General features: G+C 35.4%; 1 protein-coding gene across 1 annotated transcript; it reads left to right on the forward strand.

Annotated features, from left to right (window-relative positions):
- The first annotated feature begins 284 nt into the window (after window positions 1-284).
- Window positions 285-21,383, forward strand: LOC121369162 (leucine-rich repeat and guanylate kinase domain-containing protein-like). Its single transcript, XM_041494058.1, has 16 exons — window positions 285-488; window positions 800-907; window positions 1,717-1,798; window positions 3,720-3,902; window positions 5,169-5,293; window positions 6,104-6,157; window positions 7,006-7,095; window positions 7,758-7,925; window positions 8,550-8,656; window positions 9,065-9,184; window positions 9,598-9,694; window positions 10,995-11,108; window positions 11,851-12,052; window positions 12,697-12,941; window positions 14,438-14,526; window positions 16,428-21,383. The coding sequence occupies exons 1-16, from the start codon at window positions 366-368 to the stop codon at window positions 16,822-16,824; spliced, it is 2,304 nt and encodes a 767-aa protein (XP_041349992.1). The 5' UTR covers window positions 285-365; the 3' UTR covers window positions 16,825-21,383.
- Window positions 21,384-22,583: the final 1,200 nt, after the last annotated feature.

The following is a 22,583-nucleotide window of genomic DNA, read 5'->3' on the forward strand; positions in this document are numbered from 1 at the left end:
ACTTTCCTCCTATTATTAACTTTTAAACAGCTACAAAGCCCAGTATTTCAAAGAAACATTCAGAATTCCACATTCGATTATTTATTTTTTTGTTGTAAAAATATATATTGAACACGTATTAATGTTAACACTAAGTTACTGTTTTTATTTCGCTGGAAATCAACAATAAATGCACAGTGCTTTCTGCTTTTTTCAAGTAACTCCGTAATGTGTCGAGATGTTCCGAACATTTTTCAAGGGAAGCAACTCTTTGGTTTCCATAGGGACGCATCAAAATGGCGGAGGTGGTGGTAGATCCGCGAACTGGTGAATTATATGCCCTTATTAATGGAGAATATGTACACGTGGAGCCAGAAAGTAATATTATGGGTGCAGACACAGATATACTTACCCTGGATGACAAGCCACAAACTTCAGACGAATTAATGCTAGAAGTAACGGATGACAATATTGATTTATCTGATGGTTCTGAAGAAGAACATATCGAGGTTCGACGTTAAACACTTTATTTTATTTTATCGTACTGCCATACGTTTTTGAACATCATACATTTTCGAATATCAATTTTATTTGCTATTTGTGGTGTGCATAATGAAGATATTGTGTCAACACACATCGTAATTTGACATCATGACTTTGGACACTGTTATGTGCTTTCGTTATGTAACCACCTTTAATATCGTGGGGGTTTTTTTGTGTGGCAAAATGGTAATATCATTCTAGGGGGTTTCTTGACATCTTGCAATATATATTTATTGGCAAAACTTCTGATATCAGTTTTGTAATCTTTTGTTTACAGTTATCTCCAGGTGGAATCCTTGATGAAGAAACTATTTCTCGGGGTCTGTCAACACTGGGAAGATCAGCTGATGGAGTGACGCAGGTCTATCTACACTGTACAATTGCTGTAAGCTTTAAAATTTTGTAAATACAGTGAAACCCCTCTAAACTGGAGACCCACAGAACCAAGTAAAAAGTCCAGTTTAGAGAGGTTCTGTTATATACTGATATTTAAAAAGGGACCGTGAAAAAGCATCCTATTTTTGATAGAATTCTAGTTTACAGAGGTTTGATGGTTTCACTATTTTAAAATAATTTGTTGAAATATCTTCATAGTTGGCATACCTTTATAATAACAGGTATTTAAAATAAGAAAGATTTCTGTCTTTACTACTTGTAATTAATTACTTCAGCCATTTGTAAACCAACATAGGTATGCTGTAATCGACCCACTATTTCTTTAGTGAATTCGTCAGTATAGTACTTTTCAAATGTTAAAAAAACTAAAAATTTATGAAAGGGGTGAATAATATATTAATTACATTTGTTTACTATTGATTATTAATTGTTAGAAAAAGAACAAAAAAGGGCTGTAAATGGTTTTTGGTTTTGGTCAGATTATATAACCCAAAAAATATTTGGATTTTTAATTGTTTGCATGTTTAAACTTTTTAAAAAACATGATTGCTCTTTAAGGGTATAACACTATTATGTATTAAAGTTTTTACCAGAACTAATAATAATATGTGAGTACAGATTTAAAAACTAATGTCAGTATTGTATGGTATGTTGAGCATTGTTTTGTGACATAATTTTACAGAACAACACTATTTTGATTTATTGTTTAGTAATAATGTAATATGTATGCTTATAAAAATATCTTTAAAAGTAGCACTGAGATAAACTGTAATTATTGACATAAATATTTATTGACAGGGCTTCAGCTTAAAAGACATAAGCATTTTGTCTGAGTATGTCCACCTGCAAAAAGTGGAAATTCCATATAACGAACTTACGGGTAAGTCATAGCTTTATGGTGAGTTCCATAGTCAAGTGGATAAGCTGCTGGACAATCAAGCGAATGGCAGTGGTTCAAGTCCTGTCAAAGCTGGCTCACACTTTCATTCCAATTTCTCATGTATCACTCGCTGCCTATCATTCTCATTATCTTAAAATAAAAAATAAAAACAATCCAGTTTCTCCCATGAATTCAGTCTGTTTCGACCCTGTCTGTCGGTTTCCTCCAATTCAACTTCTGAGCTGTCCACACCATTGCCTACCTGTCTCAACTTCCTCCACAGGTGTAGTGTCTGTGTACTTCCCCAAACCCACCTGGCATTCTCGTCCTCAGGCACTAATAAAGCTGGTCTGACCCCTGGCACTAACTAATGGCTGCCGGTAGTAGGAGTGTATAGTAGGTGGTTACATGTGGCTCTTAACAATGCCAGAAGTAACTACTGAACACTCCCCGAAGAGGTCAGACTAAGCCCACAGTTAAAAAGCTGATGGGGAATGGCAGGTGTGTGGCATGAATAGCCACAAGAGATGAGTACCTGTCATTGTTGGAGAGACAAATACTGGGATGTTGAGGTGTACAGCAAAATAAGTTGAAATATATGAGGAACTGCCATATCAGCTTTGAATTTTTTTTAGAATTTTTATGATCCTATCTGAATAGCTGAACATAATATAAATATCCATGTATGATTTCTTGTGGGTTTTTTGTTAAAACATATCTCCTGAACCAGCTAAGTACTGTTATTTCCAATATTATAAAAATGTAACAGTTGGACCAATCATAAAAATAGAATAGTTGTTAAAAAAAAAAAAATAGGAGAAATTATATGCTGTAACCTATTACATATTGCAGTTGTAGTTCCTTTTTTAAAAAAGTAGATTTTACAATGTATGAAATTTTTTCCAAATGTCAACCCACTACTAACCTACTGAAATTTAGGGACAGAACATGGATTTAAGGATATTATAGAATCTTGTTCATTATACATGTTCCATTGGTTAATATGATTTAACATCATTTTACAGTCTGATTAAAATTACCGGTAGCTCTACTGGTCTACCAGTAGATTTAACAGCATTGCATGGACTCCCATGTCCAGATGACATTTCATCTATAAATAACAATTTAAATATGAAGAGTTCAGGCGCAAAACACGATGTATTCATTTTTCATTTTCAGTAAAAGTGATTTTTAAATTGGCGTATATCGTGTTTTTACTCAATTCATTTTCATACGGATCAGTCACGTTTTTCAGCAAAACAGCGGGCCTATGATTAGCCCTTACTGACATACAATAATGGCTTTAACTAAAAACTAGAAAGAAAATGGTTTATATCGCGTTTTGCGCCTGAACTCTTCATATCGACCAATTACACTTTGCCTTTTATAGCGTTATTCAGGAGCATACAAATTCTAAAAAATATTGAATGAGACTATTTATGCAATAGGCAAACTTGTTAGTCTATTTCAACATTAAAAAACAGGGGGAAAAGTGCAGTAATAAACACTGGATTGTATACTAGTATAAACAGATTTTATGGCTATACCATCACAGGGTTTTTTGTCGTCTTGAAAATGTTTTTATATAAAACTTTATATTGAAATTAGTTTCTGGCATACTTCGTAATTCACCCAAATCATTTCGTATACCCTTGGCATAATCCCGAATATTTTCAAATTCTTTTCAAAATCACTGGCATGATTTACAAGTAAGGTTTTGATTGGTCGAATGAAAGGTCAACTGGACATGAGCTCCAATGGGGTGCTGTTAGATCCACGGGTAATAGTGGAGCTAATTTTAATTAGATTGCATCATTTTAGTTCATTTGTTTAAAACAATATAACACAGCAAATTCAAGAGCTCAAAATTATAAGTTAAACCATTATATGTGTATTTGAAAAAAAAAAATCTTGATAACAGAGTTATCTGCCCTGAGCACCTTGGAACACCTGCTGATTTTGGATGCCTCCCACAACCAGATTACGACCATGTTGGATTTTAAACCACCGAAAAACCTGCAACAGGTTGATTTTTCCTACAACCAGATAGAGCAGATGGAAAACCTGTCAGCTCATCACTGTCTCAAGAAGCTTGACGTCAGTCGTATCCTTTGTTTTAGCTGCAATCAGTTGAATTCTTGTAACAATAGCATAATATAATGATACAGCTTATTTGTGGTCTTTTATTTCACTAATCTTTCTACAAAGTTAACCATTGTCTGTTATTCCTGTTACGTTCATCCTGGGTTTGAACACAAAAAAACATTTCACAAACTGTGTGAATCTGCAAAGCCATTCACACATAAGTTTGTGAATTTAGTTTTTTAAAATTTTATTTCACTAATTTCTCTACAAATACTTAAGCATTGTCTGTTATTTTTTTAAGTTCATCGTGGACATGGACAAAAAAATCATTCACAAACTGTGTGAATTGATGAAGCCATTTGCACATAAGGTTTGGGATTATTTTTGTTTTGTTCATACCCCGATAAATGTGAAAGAAATAACAGGCAATCCTTATAATTAAATTTCAAATATACTTATAATAACACTAAAAGATCATATTTTATTTTGAAAAAATTTTTGGTTCATAAACAATAGGGCTCAATAATATAATGTGACATCAGATATGACATTCTCTGCTGCTATTTTAACATTCATCGAGAATGAACAAACTCGCATTGCTACAGTTGTACCAATGGGATGAAGTTAAATTGTAATGAATATAATGGAAATTTAAATACAAGTGCATTAAAAGAGACAGGACCCGGGACAGACATGCTCGAAACCTTCGTGATAGATGAGCATGGTAAACGTATTCATTCCGCATGAGCAGAAAGAGTTTGTGTGTTGCATACAAACCCCTTTTGGTGAAATGTTTGGGGGGTTTTGTTGCAGTTTTTGACTTTGAAAAACATTTAAGGATAAGCTTTACTAATTCATTATAACAACAGACCCCGTTCAGACATTTCTGGTGATGCCCGTGATACAGATTATTAATTACTGTAACTGTATTGGAGTTTTTTGTAGTGTTCTACAAAATTATCAACTATTTGACACTTTTGATTGTCTTTTTAGAATTCAAATAATCATGGAAGTGTGGTGAAATACTGTTCTGTGGTTGTCAGTTAGAAAAGTATGAGTGTGGATATATTTTTGTCAGTGTCATGATGAGGATATTTAACATCAGATGTGTAATTTAGCCGTCAATACCTTCTTCACCCCACTGAATGTTCATGTGTTTGTGTGACGTGTCACTTGCATCAAGTAATCTACAAAAACTTTTTTTTTTTTATACAGGCTGTTGCAATAATAGGTGCCCTTTAAAAGAGTTATGATTGTAATTAAAATTTACTTAACCCAGCTTCAGATAATAAGATCACAAGGATCTGTGGGCTGGAGCAGTGTGAGCGACTGACTGATCTCAGCGTCGCCCACAACAGACTGGAGAACATCGAAGGTCTCGATCGACTCCCGATACAGTTCCTCAACTTGGTGGGTCGCAAATGACTTTTTCTTCTCAGATCAACTGTTAACATTAACAATGTGCTTTTTAAAGTTTTCCTACTTTTTAAAACGTTTTGTTATGTTTGTCAAGATAAAATATTTGATAATGCTATTACTGGCTAGTCCTGTACCTTTGAGAAAGTTTAAGAAATAATGTGCTCATGAAGCTTTCCTATGTTTTTAAAGTTTTGTTATGTTTGTAAAGATAAAATGTTTGATAATGGTAACTAATTGTTAGTCCTGTTCCTTTGAAAAACTTTAAGAAATAAATGCTATCCAGTACCTAAAGATCCTTTAAAAAAGTGTTGTTTACTTCTTAAAGATTGCCATAAAGAAATTCTTCAGTTTTGACAAAGTTCTAGAAAATCAGTATTTTATTAACTGAAAGTACAAAAAAGCAGTTGTATAAAGAAATGAGACTATCCGTACAAAGGGTAATCTCATTCAAGTTGAAGGTGAATATCATTTTCTTTTAATATATCCATATTATAGTTCAGGCAGGAATATTTCATAGCAGAATATTTTATAGTAAATCCTTGAAAAGAAAAATGTAATTTATTGATTTCGAACAACAATGTAAACTGTATTGAAGGAATAACCTTGTTTCTAAAGAGAAATCTACCAGTTTAAATTGAATATGTATTTTACACATGGTGCACTACTTATTTGTTTTAAAAGTACTAGTAGTTGTCTTGATCATGTGGCCGCAATAACTAAATAAATGTCTTGTTTTCTATTGTCTTGTCTTATTGAATTTTTATTTTCAGTTAGACATTGTTTTATATGTACTCTTTTCAGTGCTACAATCGAATCAGGAAAATAGAAAATTTAGAAAATCTGAAATATTTGAGGGTAAGCAATAACTGGTTGTTTTACATTCTCTTGTCTATCTGTCTGTCCATCCATTGACCCCATCCATCCATTGACCTATTCATCCATTAATTAACCCATCCATCCATTGACCCCATCCATCCATTGACCTGTTCATCCATTAATTAACCCATCCACCCATTGACCCATCCATCCATTGGTCGATCCATCCATCTTTCCATCCATCCATCCATCCATCCATCCATCCATCCATCCATCCATTCCCAATCATCCATCCTTCCTTCCTTCCATAAATCCATCCATCCATCCATCCATCCATCCATCTAATTTATATCCACCCATCCATCTAACTCATCCATCCATGCATTTGGACACCCACCCAAAACCCACCAACCCATCCATCCATCCATCCATCCCATCCTTACATCCATCCATCCATAAATGCATCCAAAATTCATCCATAAATCCATCCATCCATCCATCCCATCCTTACATCCATCCATCCATAAATGCATCCAAAATCCATCCATAAATCCATCTGTCCATCCATCCATCCATCCATCCCGGTGGTACAAAACAGACACCTGGTACGGTCAGTCAAGGATTGGTTTGTGTTGTTGGGTCCTTTGGGCTATTTCTCATTCCAGCCAGTGCTCCACAACTGGTATAATTAAGGCCATGGTATGTACTATCCTGTCTGTAGAGTCCTACATATAAAAGATCCCTTGCTGATAATCGGAAAGAGTAGCAGCAGTGGGTTTCCTTTCTCATTATCTGTGTGGTCCTTAACCATATGTCTAATGTCATGTAACCGAAATAAAAATGTGTTGAGGAATAATACAGTATGAATATTTTCTATTTCAATTCAGCAAGTAAATCTGTCAGGTAACATAATCCGAAGTCTTCAGGGCTTGGAAGGGCACGATTTGCTTGAAGCCATTGACCTTGAAGACAATGAGGTGAGTGTTCAGTGAAGATCATAAAAGGTTAAAAAGTATTAGGGCCAAGAAATATGTAATTAAAATTTAATAAAGTATAATAAATTTGGTTTAATATTAACAGAAACATAGCAGGCAAATATATAAATATAGAATACTGATGCTAATTTTTTTTTTTTTAAAAACCCAAACAATTATTGTTCAGTGATTCAGTCCTTGACCTTAACATTTAGTGGTTTGCTTGCTAATAGACTATCAATACTGATAAATAATCAGATAGTTCCATACATGCATTATTGATGTAAAACGGAAGAAGATAAAATACGTAGACATTATTTTCCCAAGCCTGATAAAACTGCAAATATGCTACATGTTTTTCAACAAGCATTGTGAACAGCAGGTCACTAGAGCTCTCTCTCTCTCTCTCTCTCTCTCTCTCTCTCTCTCTCTCTCTCTCTCTCTCTCTCTCTCTCTGTCTCTCTCTCTGTCTGTCTCTGTCTGTCTGTCTGTCTGTCTGTCTGTCTGTCTCTGTCTCTCTCTCTGTCTCCTCCTCTGTCTCTCTCTCTCTCTCTCTCTCTCTCTCTCTCTCTCTCTCTCTCTCTCTCTCTCTCTCTCTCTCTCTCTCTCTCTCTCTGTGTTACATATTACAATGTGATTATTACATGAAAATATTTTCTCAACAGGTCATAGATATGATAGAGATAAGACACATCAGGGAATTGCGGATGTTGCGCCAGCTGAACCTGAAACGGAACCCAATCCAGGAGCTTCCCGATTACCGCCTGTCTATTCTATTCCGCGTCTCCAGTCTCTCGGAACTGGACAGACACAGGGTGGAAGCTGAAGAGAAGGTCAGTATCATAGCAGGGGCAGATGCAGGAGTTTTCTAGTGGGGGTGCAACTTCAAAAGTAGGGCACCTACATGGATATTAAATTTCAGGTTTTTTTGTGACGTTTTGTAAGTTCATAGAAGTATGGAGTTTGAGGGTTGTGAGCACCCCAATACCCCTTGAATTCATATCTGCTTTCTTACATTGTTCAGAGACCTATCTGAATTTGATAGATACATAATCAGCACAGTCAAAGCTACAATAAAGAGTACCACATCTTCACTTCAGTATTTAGTGACATTAGTAAAGTCAAGTTTAATGATATCAGTATTCCACTGTTGTATTTCTATGAGCACTGCATTCATTCTGGACATTCAAAACTGTATAAATGCCATATCTTGATTAATGCTATTTAAAAAAAAAAAAAATGTTTAATTTAAAACATTTTCACCAACAATAAATCAAGTTTTCATATCTGATAGATACATTTTTAAGCCTGTATATTTCACTACGGTACTTTACATATGTCATAACTTATTACGTTTACTAGTTATAATTATTACATTGTTACATACTGTTATAATGTAATGTCTTGGTCTGTGTATGTATGAATAGCATGTTTTACCATTGTATGTTTTATTTCAGGTGTCTGCAGTGAATCTGTTTGATCCTCCTTTGGAAGTGGTGGCAGCCAAGGATCACATCATGCACGTTGTTTACAACTTTCTGCAGCCTAGTCACGTGTGGGACAGGTAACACAACCAACTGTTGTCTCAACCAGTTTCTGTACTCCCCCTCCCCCCCTCCCCCCTCCAGAAAAATATTAACACATACCCTTTAGCCATGCCCTGTTTGTTTACATGGAGAAGATCCTGCGTGTACACATATATTACTATGCCCTGCTTTCTTTTCATTCTGCAACCCGAGTTATTTAGGTTAGGTTTAATACATTGTATTTTATTTGTTATAAATACCCATAAGCCATGTTATGGGCCTAATTCACTAAACTCTTGCAATTTTGCGATCTCGCAGTGCAATGCTAAAAGTCTTGCAAAGAGGATGCTTTGTTGTGGTGGTGGTTGTGGTAGAACTGATGAAGCAATGATAATTGAAAAGTAATTTCCAGAAATTAATCATACACATTTTTGTTTTGTTTGCAGTACTTTACCTAGCAATGATACCCAGTACCCCATGCTGGTGTTGGCTGGACCTCAGGGATCGGGCAAAAAAGATCTGGCTTTGAAACTTGTTGAAGAATTTTCAGACTATTTTGGATATGGGTATGTACTAGCTACGACAAAGGTCTCTGTTAGTGAAGTCAGTTAATCATACAAGTAAAGCATTTCAGTAATATGACTATTTTTATGGATTTAAAAAAAACAAATTAATTAAATAAAACAAAATGTTCTGTTTAAAAATGTGTTTGACATGTTTGCACACTAAAACAGTCTAGCACTGACAGTAATTTCGACATTTTTATACTGATAAATTATTATTATTAAAAAAATTTGCATTGTATTATTATAAAATATTTGAAACTGCTGTGTAAATATTTATATAATTGATATAATTTATATTGTTTTATAATATATGAATGGAATTTCAATAACACATACTAAAAATTAAAACACACTGGCACTTGGTTTTTTATTATTTAAATTTAAAAAGGTTTTTATAAAAATTTTATCACCAGCATCTCTCACACCACTCGTTGTCCACACATGGAAGAGGTTCACGGGAAAGACTACAACTTTGTGTCGCTGGAACAGTTCGAAACAGACATTAAAATGGTAGGTAACAGGAATATTCTTCATGAAGCAGATAACCATCTACAGAAAGAAAGAAATGTTTTATTTAACGACACACTCAACACATTGTATTTACGGTTATATGGCATCAGACATATGGTTAAGGACCACACAGATATTGAGAGGAAACCTCATGGGCTACTCGATTAGCAGCAAGGGATCTTTTATATGCACCATCCCACAGACAGGATAGTACATCTACAGAATTCATTGGGATACTTTTCATTCCAAATGGTTGTTTATATTAGGTGTATCATCTTCTGTTTGTGAAAAAAAGTGGATATTAAAATATACATCACAGCTGGAATACATGTAGATAACATGGATGGTGGCCATGGATTTCTCTCTTCTTCTTTTTTAGCACTCATGTTGCCAATTATCTAACTATCAAGTGGGATTTTATGGACCTTTCAGGTTTTTACCTGTCCCAGTGAGTGCACAAATGGTACATCGAAGACCATGGTATATACTGTCCTGTCTGTGGGAATGTGAATATAAGATATACCTTCAGGGGTCTACATTAAGGGTTGTCCAGATGCCTGGGACAAGTGACAAGTGGACACGTCAACTGAAAATCGACTTAAATATTGCTAGACTCTTTCAATAGTAAAAGTGGATATTAAGAGTTTATATAGATTCATTCATTCCTGTTTATATCCAATTAAGGTTCAGCCTGTCAAGTCATAGGGTTTAATGTGCACATTCAGAACAAGCTGTTTTAGTGCACGCCTGTCATGGGCACAGGTGCCGGCCTCGGCCAGCTCCTCCACCCAAGACAGGAAAGGGTTGGGGATGGAGGGAGAGGGGACCGCCCTCACTGGCAAGTGCAAGGTAGCACCAGCAGCCCGACTGAGGTCGGTAACAGATATGGAGACTAACCTGGGCATACACCGCAGGTATATGGACTTTGTCAGGGACACTGGGTTAGCTGTTAGTAAGAGAGAAGTTGATATAGTGGCCTTCCACCTACCCACTGAGTCAGTAACCTCACTCTGGGTGGAAGTTGATACCAGGATGTAAACGTATTACCTACCAGCTTTACGGTAAATCTGATGACCTAACCACTACACCACCAAGGCTGGTGTTTATGTAGAGCCATATGCCTTTGCTGCTATTCATGAAAAATCCTGTATTGTGGGATTGGATTTTCTCTCACCGACTAAACCAAGTGTTTAAATAGCATTATGTTAAGACACCAAATAGCCATTGTTTAAAATGTGCTGAAATATTATTAAACAAATATTATTAAATATTATTACTCTCCATTACGTTTTGTTTGCAGGGCAAGTTCATCCAGACCAACTTCTACAATGGCCACTGGTATGGCCTCCAGATGGAGTCGGTAGAGAGTGTGGCCCGGGAGGGACTGGCCTGCGTGGTTCACATGGAGATTGAGGTACGATAACACTGAGGCGTATTCAGGGTGTCGAGTGATCACAGTTTTTATACCTAATGTTAGATGAATGTGATATGATACAAGATGAAGGTACCAGTTAGATTGTTTCCGAGTGCTCATTCTCCTGAGCACTTAGTGCATCACGTTTTACTCATTTCATGGGTTTTCATTCACCATACTGGAAATGATAAAAACAACTTTCTTACATATGTACATTATAAATCAATATCACTGGAGACACTTAACCATGTCCAGCAATGTGATTCCTCTTCAGTTATTATTAGGAGTGCCATTTTCTTCCATTCAACCTTTTGAGCATTGCGATTTTTCAATAAAATGTTTTTTTAAAAGTACAAATTAAGAATTAATTAATTCATTTCAATTTTTGTTTGTGCTTATGTCCGATTAAGGTTCAAGCATTCTGTTCTGTACACACACCTCAACTATCTGAGAGTGAAGTCAGTGTAGTGGTCTTACACCTTTTCTATCATGGCAGTAAGTTGTTAAAAATTACTTTGTATTGCAGCCGGTACAAGGGTATGAACAAAAGACCGTACCAGCCTTAAGGTTGGTTGATTAACTTTAGTTCTTACTTTATTGATATGCCTATATCCCATTAAGGTTCAGACACATCGATTAACAATTACACCACTAAGGCTGGTCAAAAATTATGAAGAGGTAAACATTTACATAATATCTATTATGTGGAAATAATAATAATAAAATCTGCCTCATCTTTCAGGGAGTGCTGACTCTGAAGAACACATATTTCGAGCCGCGCTATGTTCTCTTGATGCCTTTGAGTACAGAGGCCCATGAGAAACGACTACGAGAGCGCGGCGCATACACTGAGAGTCAGATTGAGTTCACCATCAAGCGAGACGATGTGTACTGCGAATACAACCAGATCCACCCGGGATTCTTCGACATGATGATAAACAGTGGTACGCCCATCAGACACATATAAAGAGAAAAAGTTAAAAGATACAGATGGAAAGAAATAAGGGATCACATAAATAGTAACAGCAAAATGAAATTGAGATAAAAACTTATTGGCATTCAATTGGACATCTTTGTGGTACATGGACTATACAAGCAGTGAATGGAATTTGGTCTACAGATGCATTTCCACATTACTTACATCAGTATATTGTTCTTCACAGCATGACAAAAAGCACTCTAAGTTTCCAAATACCAATGATATGATATGAACGTCTGATGTTAGACATCAAAAAATACACGGGAGTATTAAACAAACAAACTTTACATATTTTTCTGAATGTGGTAAAATACAAAATGGATTAGTTTTCAAAAGGCAAATATTTTATACAAAATTTAAATGTTTTTTTTTTATTGAATATTTTTTAGCAATATGTAGGGGGGATTTTGGGGTTGACCCCCTCCCCTTAGCCTCCCATCATCCTGCTGAAAGAAATTTAATTTTTTCTTAATAAATGTTCCATGTAAACATGTCTCAACCCTGCCTATAAACTTCACTTGTCATAGTCTAGACCCCTGCACATGTGCCTGCATTAGTTTCTGTTTACAAAACAGTATTTCAATTGTGTTTGATCTCCCTGTTTGACAGATGACATCCAGGAGGCGTACCGCCGACTGCGCCGACTGGTGATGGACTACTTGGGAATCTCGAACCTGGTGTCGTCGTTGGACGGTGCAGACTACCAGTACAGCGAGGTCCAGGCACCCATAACAGACTCGATCGCTGACAACACTGCCATGGGATCGGCCGCCAACCCCCTAGCCAGCCGGTCGTGGTCGAGACCTAGCATCACAGACACAGTGTCGCAACCTCGCGGGAGAGTGGGGATTGTCGTAAGTTGTCAACAGTGATATGCACAGTAGTAGTATACTGATGTTTTAGAATTGAAAATTATCTTAAGTTATCAGCCATGTGTACAGTATTATATTAATGTTTTAGAATTCAAAATTGTCATGTTTTCATCAATATGTTCAGTATTATACTAGTGTATTTGAATTCAAAATTGTCGTAAGTTATCAGCAATGTGTGCAGTATTATGCTGATGTATTCAAATTCAAAATTGTCATAAGTTATCAGCAATGTGTGCAGTATTATGCTGATGTATTCAAATTCAAAATTGTTATAAGTTATCAACAAGGTATTTAAATTCAAAATTTTCATTTCATTTCAACTTATTTTTGTGCTTATATCCAAATACGGTTCAAGCACACTGTCATGGGCACACACCTCAGCTATCTGAGCTGTCTGTCCAGGACAGTGGGTTAGTTGTTAATTGTTAGTGGTTAATGAGAGAGAAGAGGGTGTAGTAGCCTTACACCTACCCACTGAGACATTAAAACTCTGGGTGGGAGCCAGTACCGGGCTGCAAACCCTGTACCTACCAGCCTTATGTCCGATGGCTTAACCACAACATCACCGAGGCCGATATTCAAAATTGTCGAAAGTTATCAGCTATGTGAGCAGTATTATACTAATGTATTTGAATTCAAAATTGTCACAGTTATCAGTATTGCATGTTGAATCAAACTTTTAGCTAGCAAGAGATTGCATGGTTAAACCAAGTTATTATCAATTCACTTAAGTTATTGGTGAAGGGTTATGCCCCCTTTATTTGCTCATGTGTGTATTAGAATGATTGAATCAAGGTAGACAGGTTTCACTTCACAGATGACATCTGCCATTGAAATTCATATTAAATTTCCCAACTTCAAATCAGGATTGCTACTAGAATGGGTTCTTATTGGCATCAACAACATATATCATTCTGAAGTTATAAACAGTATACTGAGCTGTAAATGTTGTCAGTTTTGGAATGAAAACACTGGCTACCTGTTTGGCTGTACACCCATGTCCCAAAAGGACAATGCACAATTGATGTATTACAAATTAACATGGGCAAAATCAAACCAGAGGGCTTACCATTAAAATATAAATCATTTTGATTCATCCCCAATTGCTAGAAGTGAACATATGAGCCACATGTGTCATGGGTAGGAACTATCATGGACCGTGATGAACAGGGGCATCCACAGAAATTTTTCCAGGTAGGAAAAAGACTTGTTAGCTAGTGCACACCTGTGAATGCCCTTGGTATTGAACAAACTCTCCAGAAATTAACTATGCAATAAGATCTTAGCAGGGTTGTAGTCGGATTTCATTTTTGATCAAGAAACCATGATAAATTCTTGTTTTTAAATATCTTTATGTTAAAATTAAATACTCCACACCAAAATTAATGGAATAACAAATATGCAAATGCTTTCTGTTCCAAATACAATGTAGCTGTTATAGTCTGTATTCAAAATTACTAATTATATTTCTATTGTAGGAAGAAGAGTCAATAAAACGACGCCAGAGTGCTGCTAAAGGAGCAGTGAATGGGTACATCCCTCCACTGTACGAACAGATTCTAAGCCAGTAAGAATTTTACTTTAGTCATGCATCCTTCTATAGCTCTCACCTAATATGCTTTAGTCATATGATTGAACTGTCAACTGACCCATTTTTAAAAACATTTTCCCATCCCAACCTGTACTCCACAACTGGTATATCAAAGGCCATGTTATGTGCTGTCCTGTCTTTGGGAAAAGGCATGTAAAAAGACCCCTTGCTGCTAATCAGAAGACTATCAGGGCTACCAAATGTTTGACATCTAATAGCTGACAATTAAAAAATCAATGTGCTTCAGTTGTATCGTTAAGCAAAAACAAACTAGAACTTTTATATATACTGCAGAGTTGTAGCTCAGTGGCAGAGTGCTCACCTGAGGCATGATGAGTCATAGGCTTGGCCACTCTTGGATTTTCGAAGCTATCTTAGCTCTATGATATCATAAAATCATTGTAGGCTCCGACATCATAAATTATGACGGTTTTACGATTTTGCAACATTAAGATAGCTTCGAAAATCTCTAGCCCACTTATGGGAAATTGCATATATAAGATTCATTCATGTATGTTGCAGCAGTGTGTTTTTCCTATCTCGGTAGACCGTGTCAAAATAATGTGAGGCACCATTTAGCTGTATTAAAATGTAATGAGGAGTTGTTAAAACAAATTGTCCATTACATTCCTGTCAGTATATACATTCATTTTAAATTAATTGGTGGTACTAGAAAAACAAATAACATATACATTTTCAACATCCTAAAGCAATTTCAATACCTAGATAAGACCATCTATTAACTTACCGCTGTGATGAATGTTACATTTGGTGGTGTTTACAGCACACATTGTCATTAGGGTCTTCACAAGTACTCAGGTCCGGGCAAGTTTAGCGAGACTCAAGTCCGTTCACAGGACTAGAGTACCAGTACAAGGAACACCACTCTCATTTCATTATATTTTGAACGTCATTTTGTCATATTCTTGACACCGGTTACATTATAAACATGGAGTGAAAACAAAAGTTGAATATGTGGAATGCAAAACAATGTCATGATTTGGCATCCATGTTCAGCACTGGAATGAAGATTCATAATTCTGGTTTACTTTATTCCTTATATTAGTCTCATTATCATCTATCAGCGGATGTTCAGGTTTGGGTCGAGTTTAACCCTCGAGTACTCGAGTCTAATATTTTGGACTTGTGGAGGCCCTAATTGTCATACATCAATTTTTAGATTTGGATGAATCTAAAACATAATACTAATTTTTTTTTTATAATCAGTAATTTTTTTTTCACCATCTATCGACTTAAAGACAGTGTTCTCGTTTTTGTGAAACATTTTGTCATCCTTTAAATTTCTAATCATAAGACTCGAATAGGTTTATATGTACTACTTTTGTCATAACGTTTATTTTTTAAAAGTATGAAGTGGAGTTGAAATACAGTATTTCTAGCTACATGTCGCAATATTATTAAAAACGATAACAATAATATTGACAGCTTTACATATGACTTTAGATTTAGTATACTTTTGAATTTAAGGTGTCTATAAAATAATTAAAAAAAATATTAAGCTTATTCAATGGACATAGAACCACTTTTAAATTAGTTTTTGTATACTGTATTTTTAAACCCCTTAAGTGTCCTTGGATTTTTATTAACACTGATCCCACACCATGCTATCAAAATAGATTTGTGTTACCTCCTACATCCTTTAAGGGGCGTTCTCATTATGCCATTAGATGCACTGACTTGTCTCATGTGATCATATCTTATTGTGAGAACACCTAAATCAGAACAAACTAGTCTTATATGTTCTGTTTGTGTATAGGCGACAAATTGCATGCAACAAGTCAGTGCAACTAATTGTATACTGAGAACGCCGCTTTAATAAGACTGATGAATGATCAAGTGTTTTATCCGTTATTCAGATACCCTAAGACTGCCCCACAGCCTGTGGCAACATCACCAGATCTAAGACTGAAGTCTGAGAGTCGACCGTACTCCGTTCCGATCTCGCATTCGCAGCCAGCCGGCCTCGCTAGCCAACACTCGCCCGACTCCACCTCCAACGAGACCTGCTCGTCCAGTCTCTCGGATCTGGACTCGGCCACCGAGCTACAGACGGAGAACGTGACGTCGAACCAGCTGGAGACGAACCACAATTACCTGCCCACAGCAACCGTCGACCCCCTCGAACTCATCGACGAACTCCGTTACCGGTCAATGTCGGACAAAGTTCCCAGTCCACCCACAGCACCAAGACCAGATTCACTAAACCGACCTGGCTCTCAGAGACACAAAGTGTTGCCGCCAATAGCAACCTAAGGTTCCACAGTAAAATATATATTACTATGGTACTATTTCATAAGGTGTTTAATGAAAATAAACCCAAAACCCCCCACCAAAACTCCTCTATAAACCACTGTAGTATTTTAATAGCTACAGATATGTACATATCAGGAGCCTAATTCACTAAACTCTCGTAACTTTCTGATCTCACAGTGCAATGCAAAAAAAACTTGCACGGCCGATTCAGTGTTGCAAGCTTGAGAGCTTACTAAGAGAACTTTGTGAATTAGGCCCCAGCTCGTTTTGTTCTGTGATATAATGGACTATAATGATTCTACAATGATTCTAATGAAATCTTTTATAGTGTATATAAATATACCGTATACGCAAATATGTTCGCAAATAAAATATAGCGCTAAAATCGCACACGTCGACAGCACCGCAAATTCAAGTACGTGCCAACTTATTTACGATTTAGCTGTGAATAATGTGCTAACATACAAAACATATTACATCACACAGTATATACAGAATATTATGTAACATTAAAACGGGTGCCTATTTTATCTCTGTGATTCCGTCGTACGATAAACGTCGGGTGTTGGCATCGATAAATCAGAAGCCGTCAGAGCTATTCCAGTTTCTGACGAGAGTGCTCATAGCTTTGCAATATATTTCCACGGAAACCTGTTTTCCCACCAACGCTAATATTTTAGTGCTATCAGCCCGATGTTAAACCCTCGCTTTGGATTCGATCACGTCCGTTGTGTGATTGTCCTAGGTCTGCAAAGTCAAACAGACAAATGTATTTTGTATTATGCTGCTGCATTCGTTAGAAGTGTGTCTTTGTGTACATATAACTGTCATTAAAAGAAGTTACGTAAATATTGGTTGGTTTTATATTATTGGGGGGAGGGGGAAACTGTCACAAAAATAATTTCTGACTATATCACAATTATTTTAGCTGCGAACATTTATGTGTATACGGTAATTATGTGATCATACTTGATTCATTATTAAAATGACTTTCAAATTGTTTTAAATCATTTTTCAGTGAGTTCTGTACACAATGTGTTTGTAATAATTTATGATGATGATTATGATTTTTGTTGTTAATAATTAATTTGTTGATAATTTAATTTTCAATGCAAATGTGCATCAAACACCAATGTTCAGATGCCAAATACATTAATGTTGTCAATTTCACAAACTCGCAGGAATGTTTCACAACAACTATCGTTAAGATTGTTATAATGTCTGTTATATTTACAGTATATCATATCTATTATATTTTATTTCAGTTTAACAAATCTGCTAGCCCAACATCAGGCTAGTTGTAAATTCAAATCCAGTAGCCCGATGGGCTAGCAGGTTAAAAAATTAGAATTATAAAAAATAAAAAATAATAAAAATCACAAAAAAAACCAACCCCAAACAAACCAAGAAAAGAACCCAAAAAATCCTCTCACTCACCATACATTTTTTCCCCCCACTGAAATGTGTTTGAAATTTTTTATCCAGACATTGGTTATCACATATCAACAAAGCAATAATAATATTAATATTCCACTTGAACGAGCTTTCTACAAAATGCTACAAGTTATTTCTACATTGTCAGTTACAACAAATACACACATTGTTTTCTTTTCACTTTCAAGTTTCAGGGACAGGAAATAAGTTTAACAAAATGCATATTTTGATTGATTGCACTTGGTAGTAAACATTTCAGTTGGGAATCGCCAGTCGAGAAATTAATTAACAGGCTAGTATCTTAAAAGTACAACCCCAGTCATGGTTAGAATTCCTGTGTTTGTCTTATTTGTCTACTTGTGATAGGGATGTCAGCAATTGGAAAAACAATATACTTTCAGGTTTTTTTATAACAGCTCAGAGCTGTCGATGTCTATTTAATATGTGTAGCAGCTTGGACAGTGTTTCACAGTTACCTGTACAAGATAATACTTTTCAGTATGTCAATTAACAAGTTAGATCTTGCCAATATATTCTTTTGATATCTGACTGACATGGAATTAAAAAAAAGTTTGTTTAACAAACAAAAAATTCCCCACCCCACCCCACTAGCTATGGCCCTGCCAATGGGGATCAATCCCAAACCAACAGTGCTCTTTACATCCCTCCCCTGACATGAAATAAATTACCCTGTAGGCTATTTGAGCAACTGACATCACCATTCCTAGTGACAATTAACTACCAAATACACTGAACACGAAACCATGCATTAACATGTTACATAACCCTTGTATTGTGCATTTAATTATTTTGTGTTGGGGTGGTTAGAGATACAGTCCAATTACTTACCCACCCACCCTGGAGATGGGGACAAAAAATAAAAACAGTATAATGATAAGGATCAAACTTGACAAAATTAGGCTGAAAAGAAAAGTACGTAAAATAGATCAGCTTTAATATTAATTTATTAGGTTTTTCCATTCAAATCTATAGGTTTAGATAAAAACATTTTTTTTACCTACATATTATTAAAAAACATCTTAAAAAACAACAACCCCGTGGCTAGTGATTCAATGTTTTTTTTAGTCATACCCTGTTTATTTACAGTATCACATGTCCATTAAATGATATTCACTGTGTAACATGTCTGTTATATATTACAGTATTTACATATGAATTAATAATATTGTTTATTATATACTGGTTAGTAAAACATACATTTTCAGTTCATATATTTCATTAGTATGGCTTTATATTATGCAACGTAATTCCATCTTTTTTTTTCCATTCTTTTTTTTTTTTACGTTTTTCAATGTGATGGAAACCACAAAGATATCAAATTTATATACCTTTTATATTTTGATGAATTTGAATGAATTTCCCTTTTTACAAAAAAAACCCCAAAACAAAACATTTTTAGTGTATATGAAAAACCAAACCGTGACCATACAAAATAATATTTTAATATTGTCGATAAATATTGAACAAAACCTAAAAAGTATCAATATGAGCTATAGTGTTAATAATATATACAGTTGAGACTGGTCAAAAGGCCACCTGTAAATAACGGCCACTATAAATCCAACCCAAAGCATTTGCTTGTTTTATCTGTATATAACAGCTACCTGTTTTTTTAACCAAAATTAATGGTTCAACCCGCGATAATGGCCACAAAATACATTAACCACATTTGTTTTGGTCCAAAATTGACAGCTGAACTTGCCATAATGGCCTGTTATATTGGCTTATCAAAGTTGCAGTATAAAATGATATAAAGTAAATTCTCCAGTAAATCATTAATTGTATTTGCATCTTACCTTATGTCTGTGTAATGTTGTCGGACATTTGCAAGTGACTTGTCATTGATCAAAGTAAGGCTTGCACCAAACTTGCATATATATCCGACTCATTAACATTGAAAGGTAGTACTTTCCAAAATGAGTGAATGCTGCATAACACAAGCATTTTATGACAGTCTGCCACAATGTTTGTTCAGGCCATTACACATTAGCAAACTTGCCCTTTTGTTAATTAATATATATAATGATTTGTTACATCCAACCTTTTGCATCTCAATGATAAATGACTTTTTCAAAAGGTGAATAATAACAGAGTGAATTTCAACAAAATGTGTCCGATTTATGCTTTAAATAAAAAAAAATTGTTGTTAAAATTATTTGTGTTATTTTCTATTTTATTTTATACTTTTATGATGATTGTTCGTATTTTTATGCATTCCTGTTTAATAATAGCTTTTATAGTAAACTATTTCTTGTGTGTTTTCCCTGTATATAATAACCACCTGTCCCTAACGGTCAGGTCCCTTGAGTGGCCGTTATATACAGGCTTGACTGTATGTGTATGTTCTGTATTGTTTAAGATCACATGAAAACTGTACTGCACACATTATTAAACATTGGATATTTTGTATATATGTATATAGATAATAAAACATTATACCAAACAAGTGTTATTTATCGGTTTACTGTACCGAGGTCAACAACAATTTCCAACGTCATTTTTGCTTCATACACAATATGGCAAAATTAACCATTCACATCATTTCCTTATTTCGTAAATGGAACGGTTTTTAAAAATTAAAATATTTTCTTCTATCACAGTTAATGCATACATGTAATTAATATTTTCTTCAATCACAGTAATCTTCACAATTTCTAGTAGCAATTTTGCATTAACATTTTTCAAACGGTCTAAAAATGGCAGTATTTTGCACCCAGTTTATTGTTGTTGTGGCAGATGCAAAGTGATATTATTCAAATATTGAAAAACGTGTGAACTATGGGTGTCGTTCTTATAACTTGAGCTCTATACTTGTTAAAATAACTGTTCCACATTAAGCAGAGAATGTCATTTATATGTCGGTATGTTTTTTAAAAAAGTCAACTAAAAACAAGAAACATTGTTTAAAAATATTAAAGCTAACTATTTTGGATACGACAGATTTATTGTGTATGAACCAAAAACAATATGGAAATTGTTGTCAACATCAATGTCATTGTGAAGGAAAGGTGTTCAGTTCACATTAATTTCTATTTATGGGAAGAATACTCGTAGGGTTCATTTTCAATTAAATTTGTATTTTGCAGAATAAAATTAGGGAAATGTGTTGTTGTTTTGTTTTTCAAGTAAAGCTAGCTTTCCATATATCCGTCATCCATTGGATGTCATTCGTCTGACATGCAACACTTGAAGTATGTAAAAGCACTCAATATATACAATTTCACAGACTGACAGGTTATTTTAATACATGCTTTTATGCACTATACTCCCAAAATTAGGAAAAAGCCCAAAGACCGACATGATTGCGGGGAATTGCAGGTTCATCAAGGCATGTCTTCAACGAGTGGGTGGGATTTAGCTCGGTTGAGTGCTTACTCCAAGGTGCTTGCATTGTAGGATCGAACTACCTCTGGGGATCCATTCAACTGATTGGTTTTTTTCTCGTTCCAACTAGTACACCACAACTGGACAAAAAAGTTTGTTTTGTTTAGCTACACCACTGAAGTACATTGATTAATTAATCTAGGAAACCCACTACATTTTTAATAATGCATCAAGGGATCTTTTAAATGCACTTTCCCACACACAGGAAAGCACATAAAGAAAGAAAGAAAGAAGTATTTTATTTAACGACGCACTCAACACATTTTATTTATGGTTATATGGCGTCAGACATATGGTTAAGGACCACACAGATTTTAAGAGGAAACCCGCTGTCGGCACTGCATGGGCTACTCTTCCGATTAGCAGCAAGGGATCTGTTATTTGCACTTCTCACAGGCAGGATAGCACAAACCATGGCCTTTGTTGAACCAGTTATGGATCACTGATCGGTGCAAGTGGTTTACACTTACCCAATGAGCCTTGCGGAGCACTCATTCAGGGTTTGGAGTCGGTTTCTGGATTAAAAATCCCATGCCTCGACTGGGATCCGAACCCAGTACCTACCAGTCTGTAGACCGATGGCCTGCCACGACGCCCGGTCGGAAAGCCCATAGCACGGCCTTCGACCAATTTCATTGTGCACCAAATATAATGGTTTCGACAGTAAAGTTTCCAGGGCTAGCTCTGGGTGAGCAAAATAGTTTGTCAAATTGTCCATTAAACTTAAAAACTTACAGAAATTGTCAGTTATTTTCGAAAAAAATGTCCATTATTACATGAAATTATTTCGCCAAACTAAAATAAATTTCACCAACTGCTTTCAAAATTCTAAATCGTCTCATGTTTATGTATGACCAATAAATAATATTTCGAAAACGATTTGATTTTTCCTTCAGTACCGATAAATATATTAGCACAGG

The sequence above is a fragment of the Gigantopelta aegis genome, chromosome 3 (genome assembly GCF_016097555.1).
Source record: "Gigantopelta aegis isolate Gae_Host chromosome 3, Gae_host_genome, whole genome shotgun sequence".
Taxonomy (NCBI): Eukaryota; Metazoa; Mollusca; class Gastropoda; order Neomphalida; family Peltospiridae; genus Gigantopelta; species Gigantopelta aegis.

What these genes read in the sequence shown, in the direction of transcription:
- LOC121369162 (XM_041494058.1), top strand. Translation starts at nt 366, where the DNA reads ATGGGTGCAGACACAGATATACTTACCCTGGATGACAAGCCACAAACT. An exon ending in CAAGAAGCTTGACGTCAGTC is followed by an intron (nt 3,903 to 5,168) that starts GTATCCTTTGTT and finishes ACCCAGCTTCAG; the next exon opens with ATAATAAGATCACAAGGATC. An exon ending in CCTAGTCACGTGTGGGACAG is followed by an intron (nt 8,657 to 9,064) that starts GTAACACAACCA and finishes TTTTGTTTGCAG; the next exon opens with TACTTTACCTAGCAATGATA.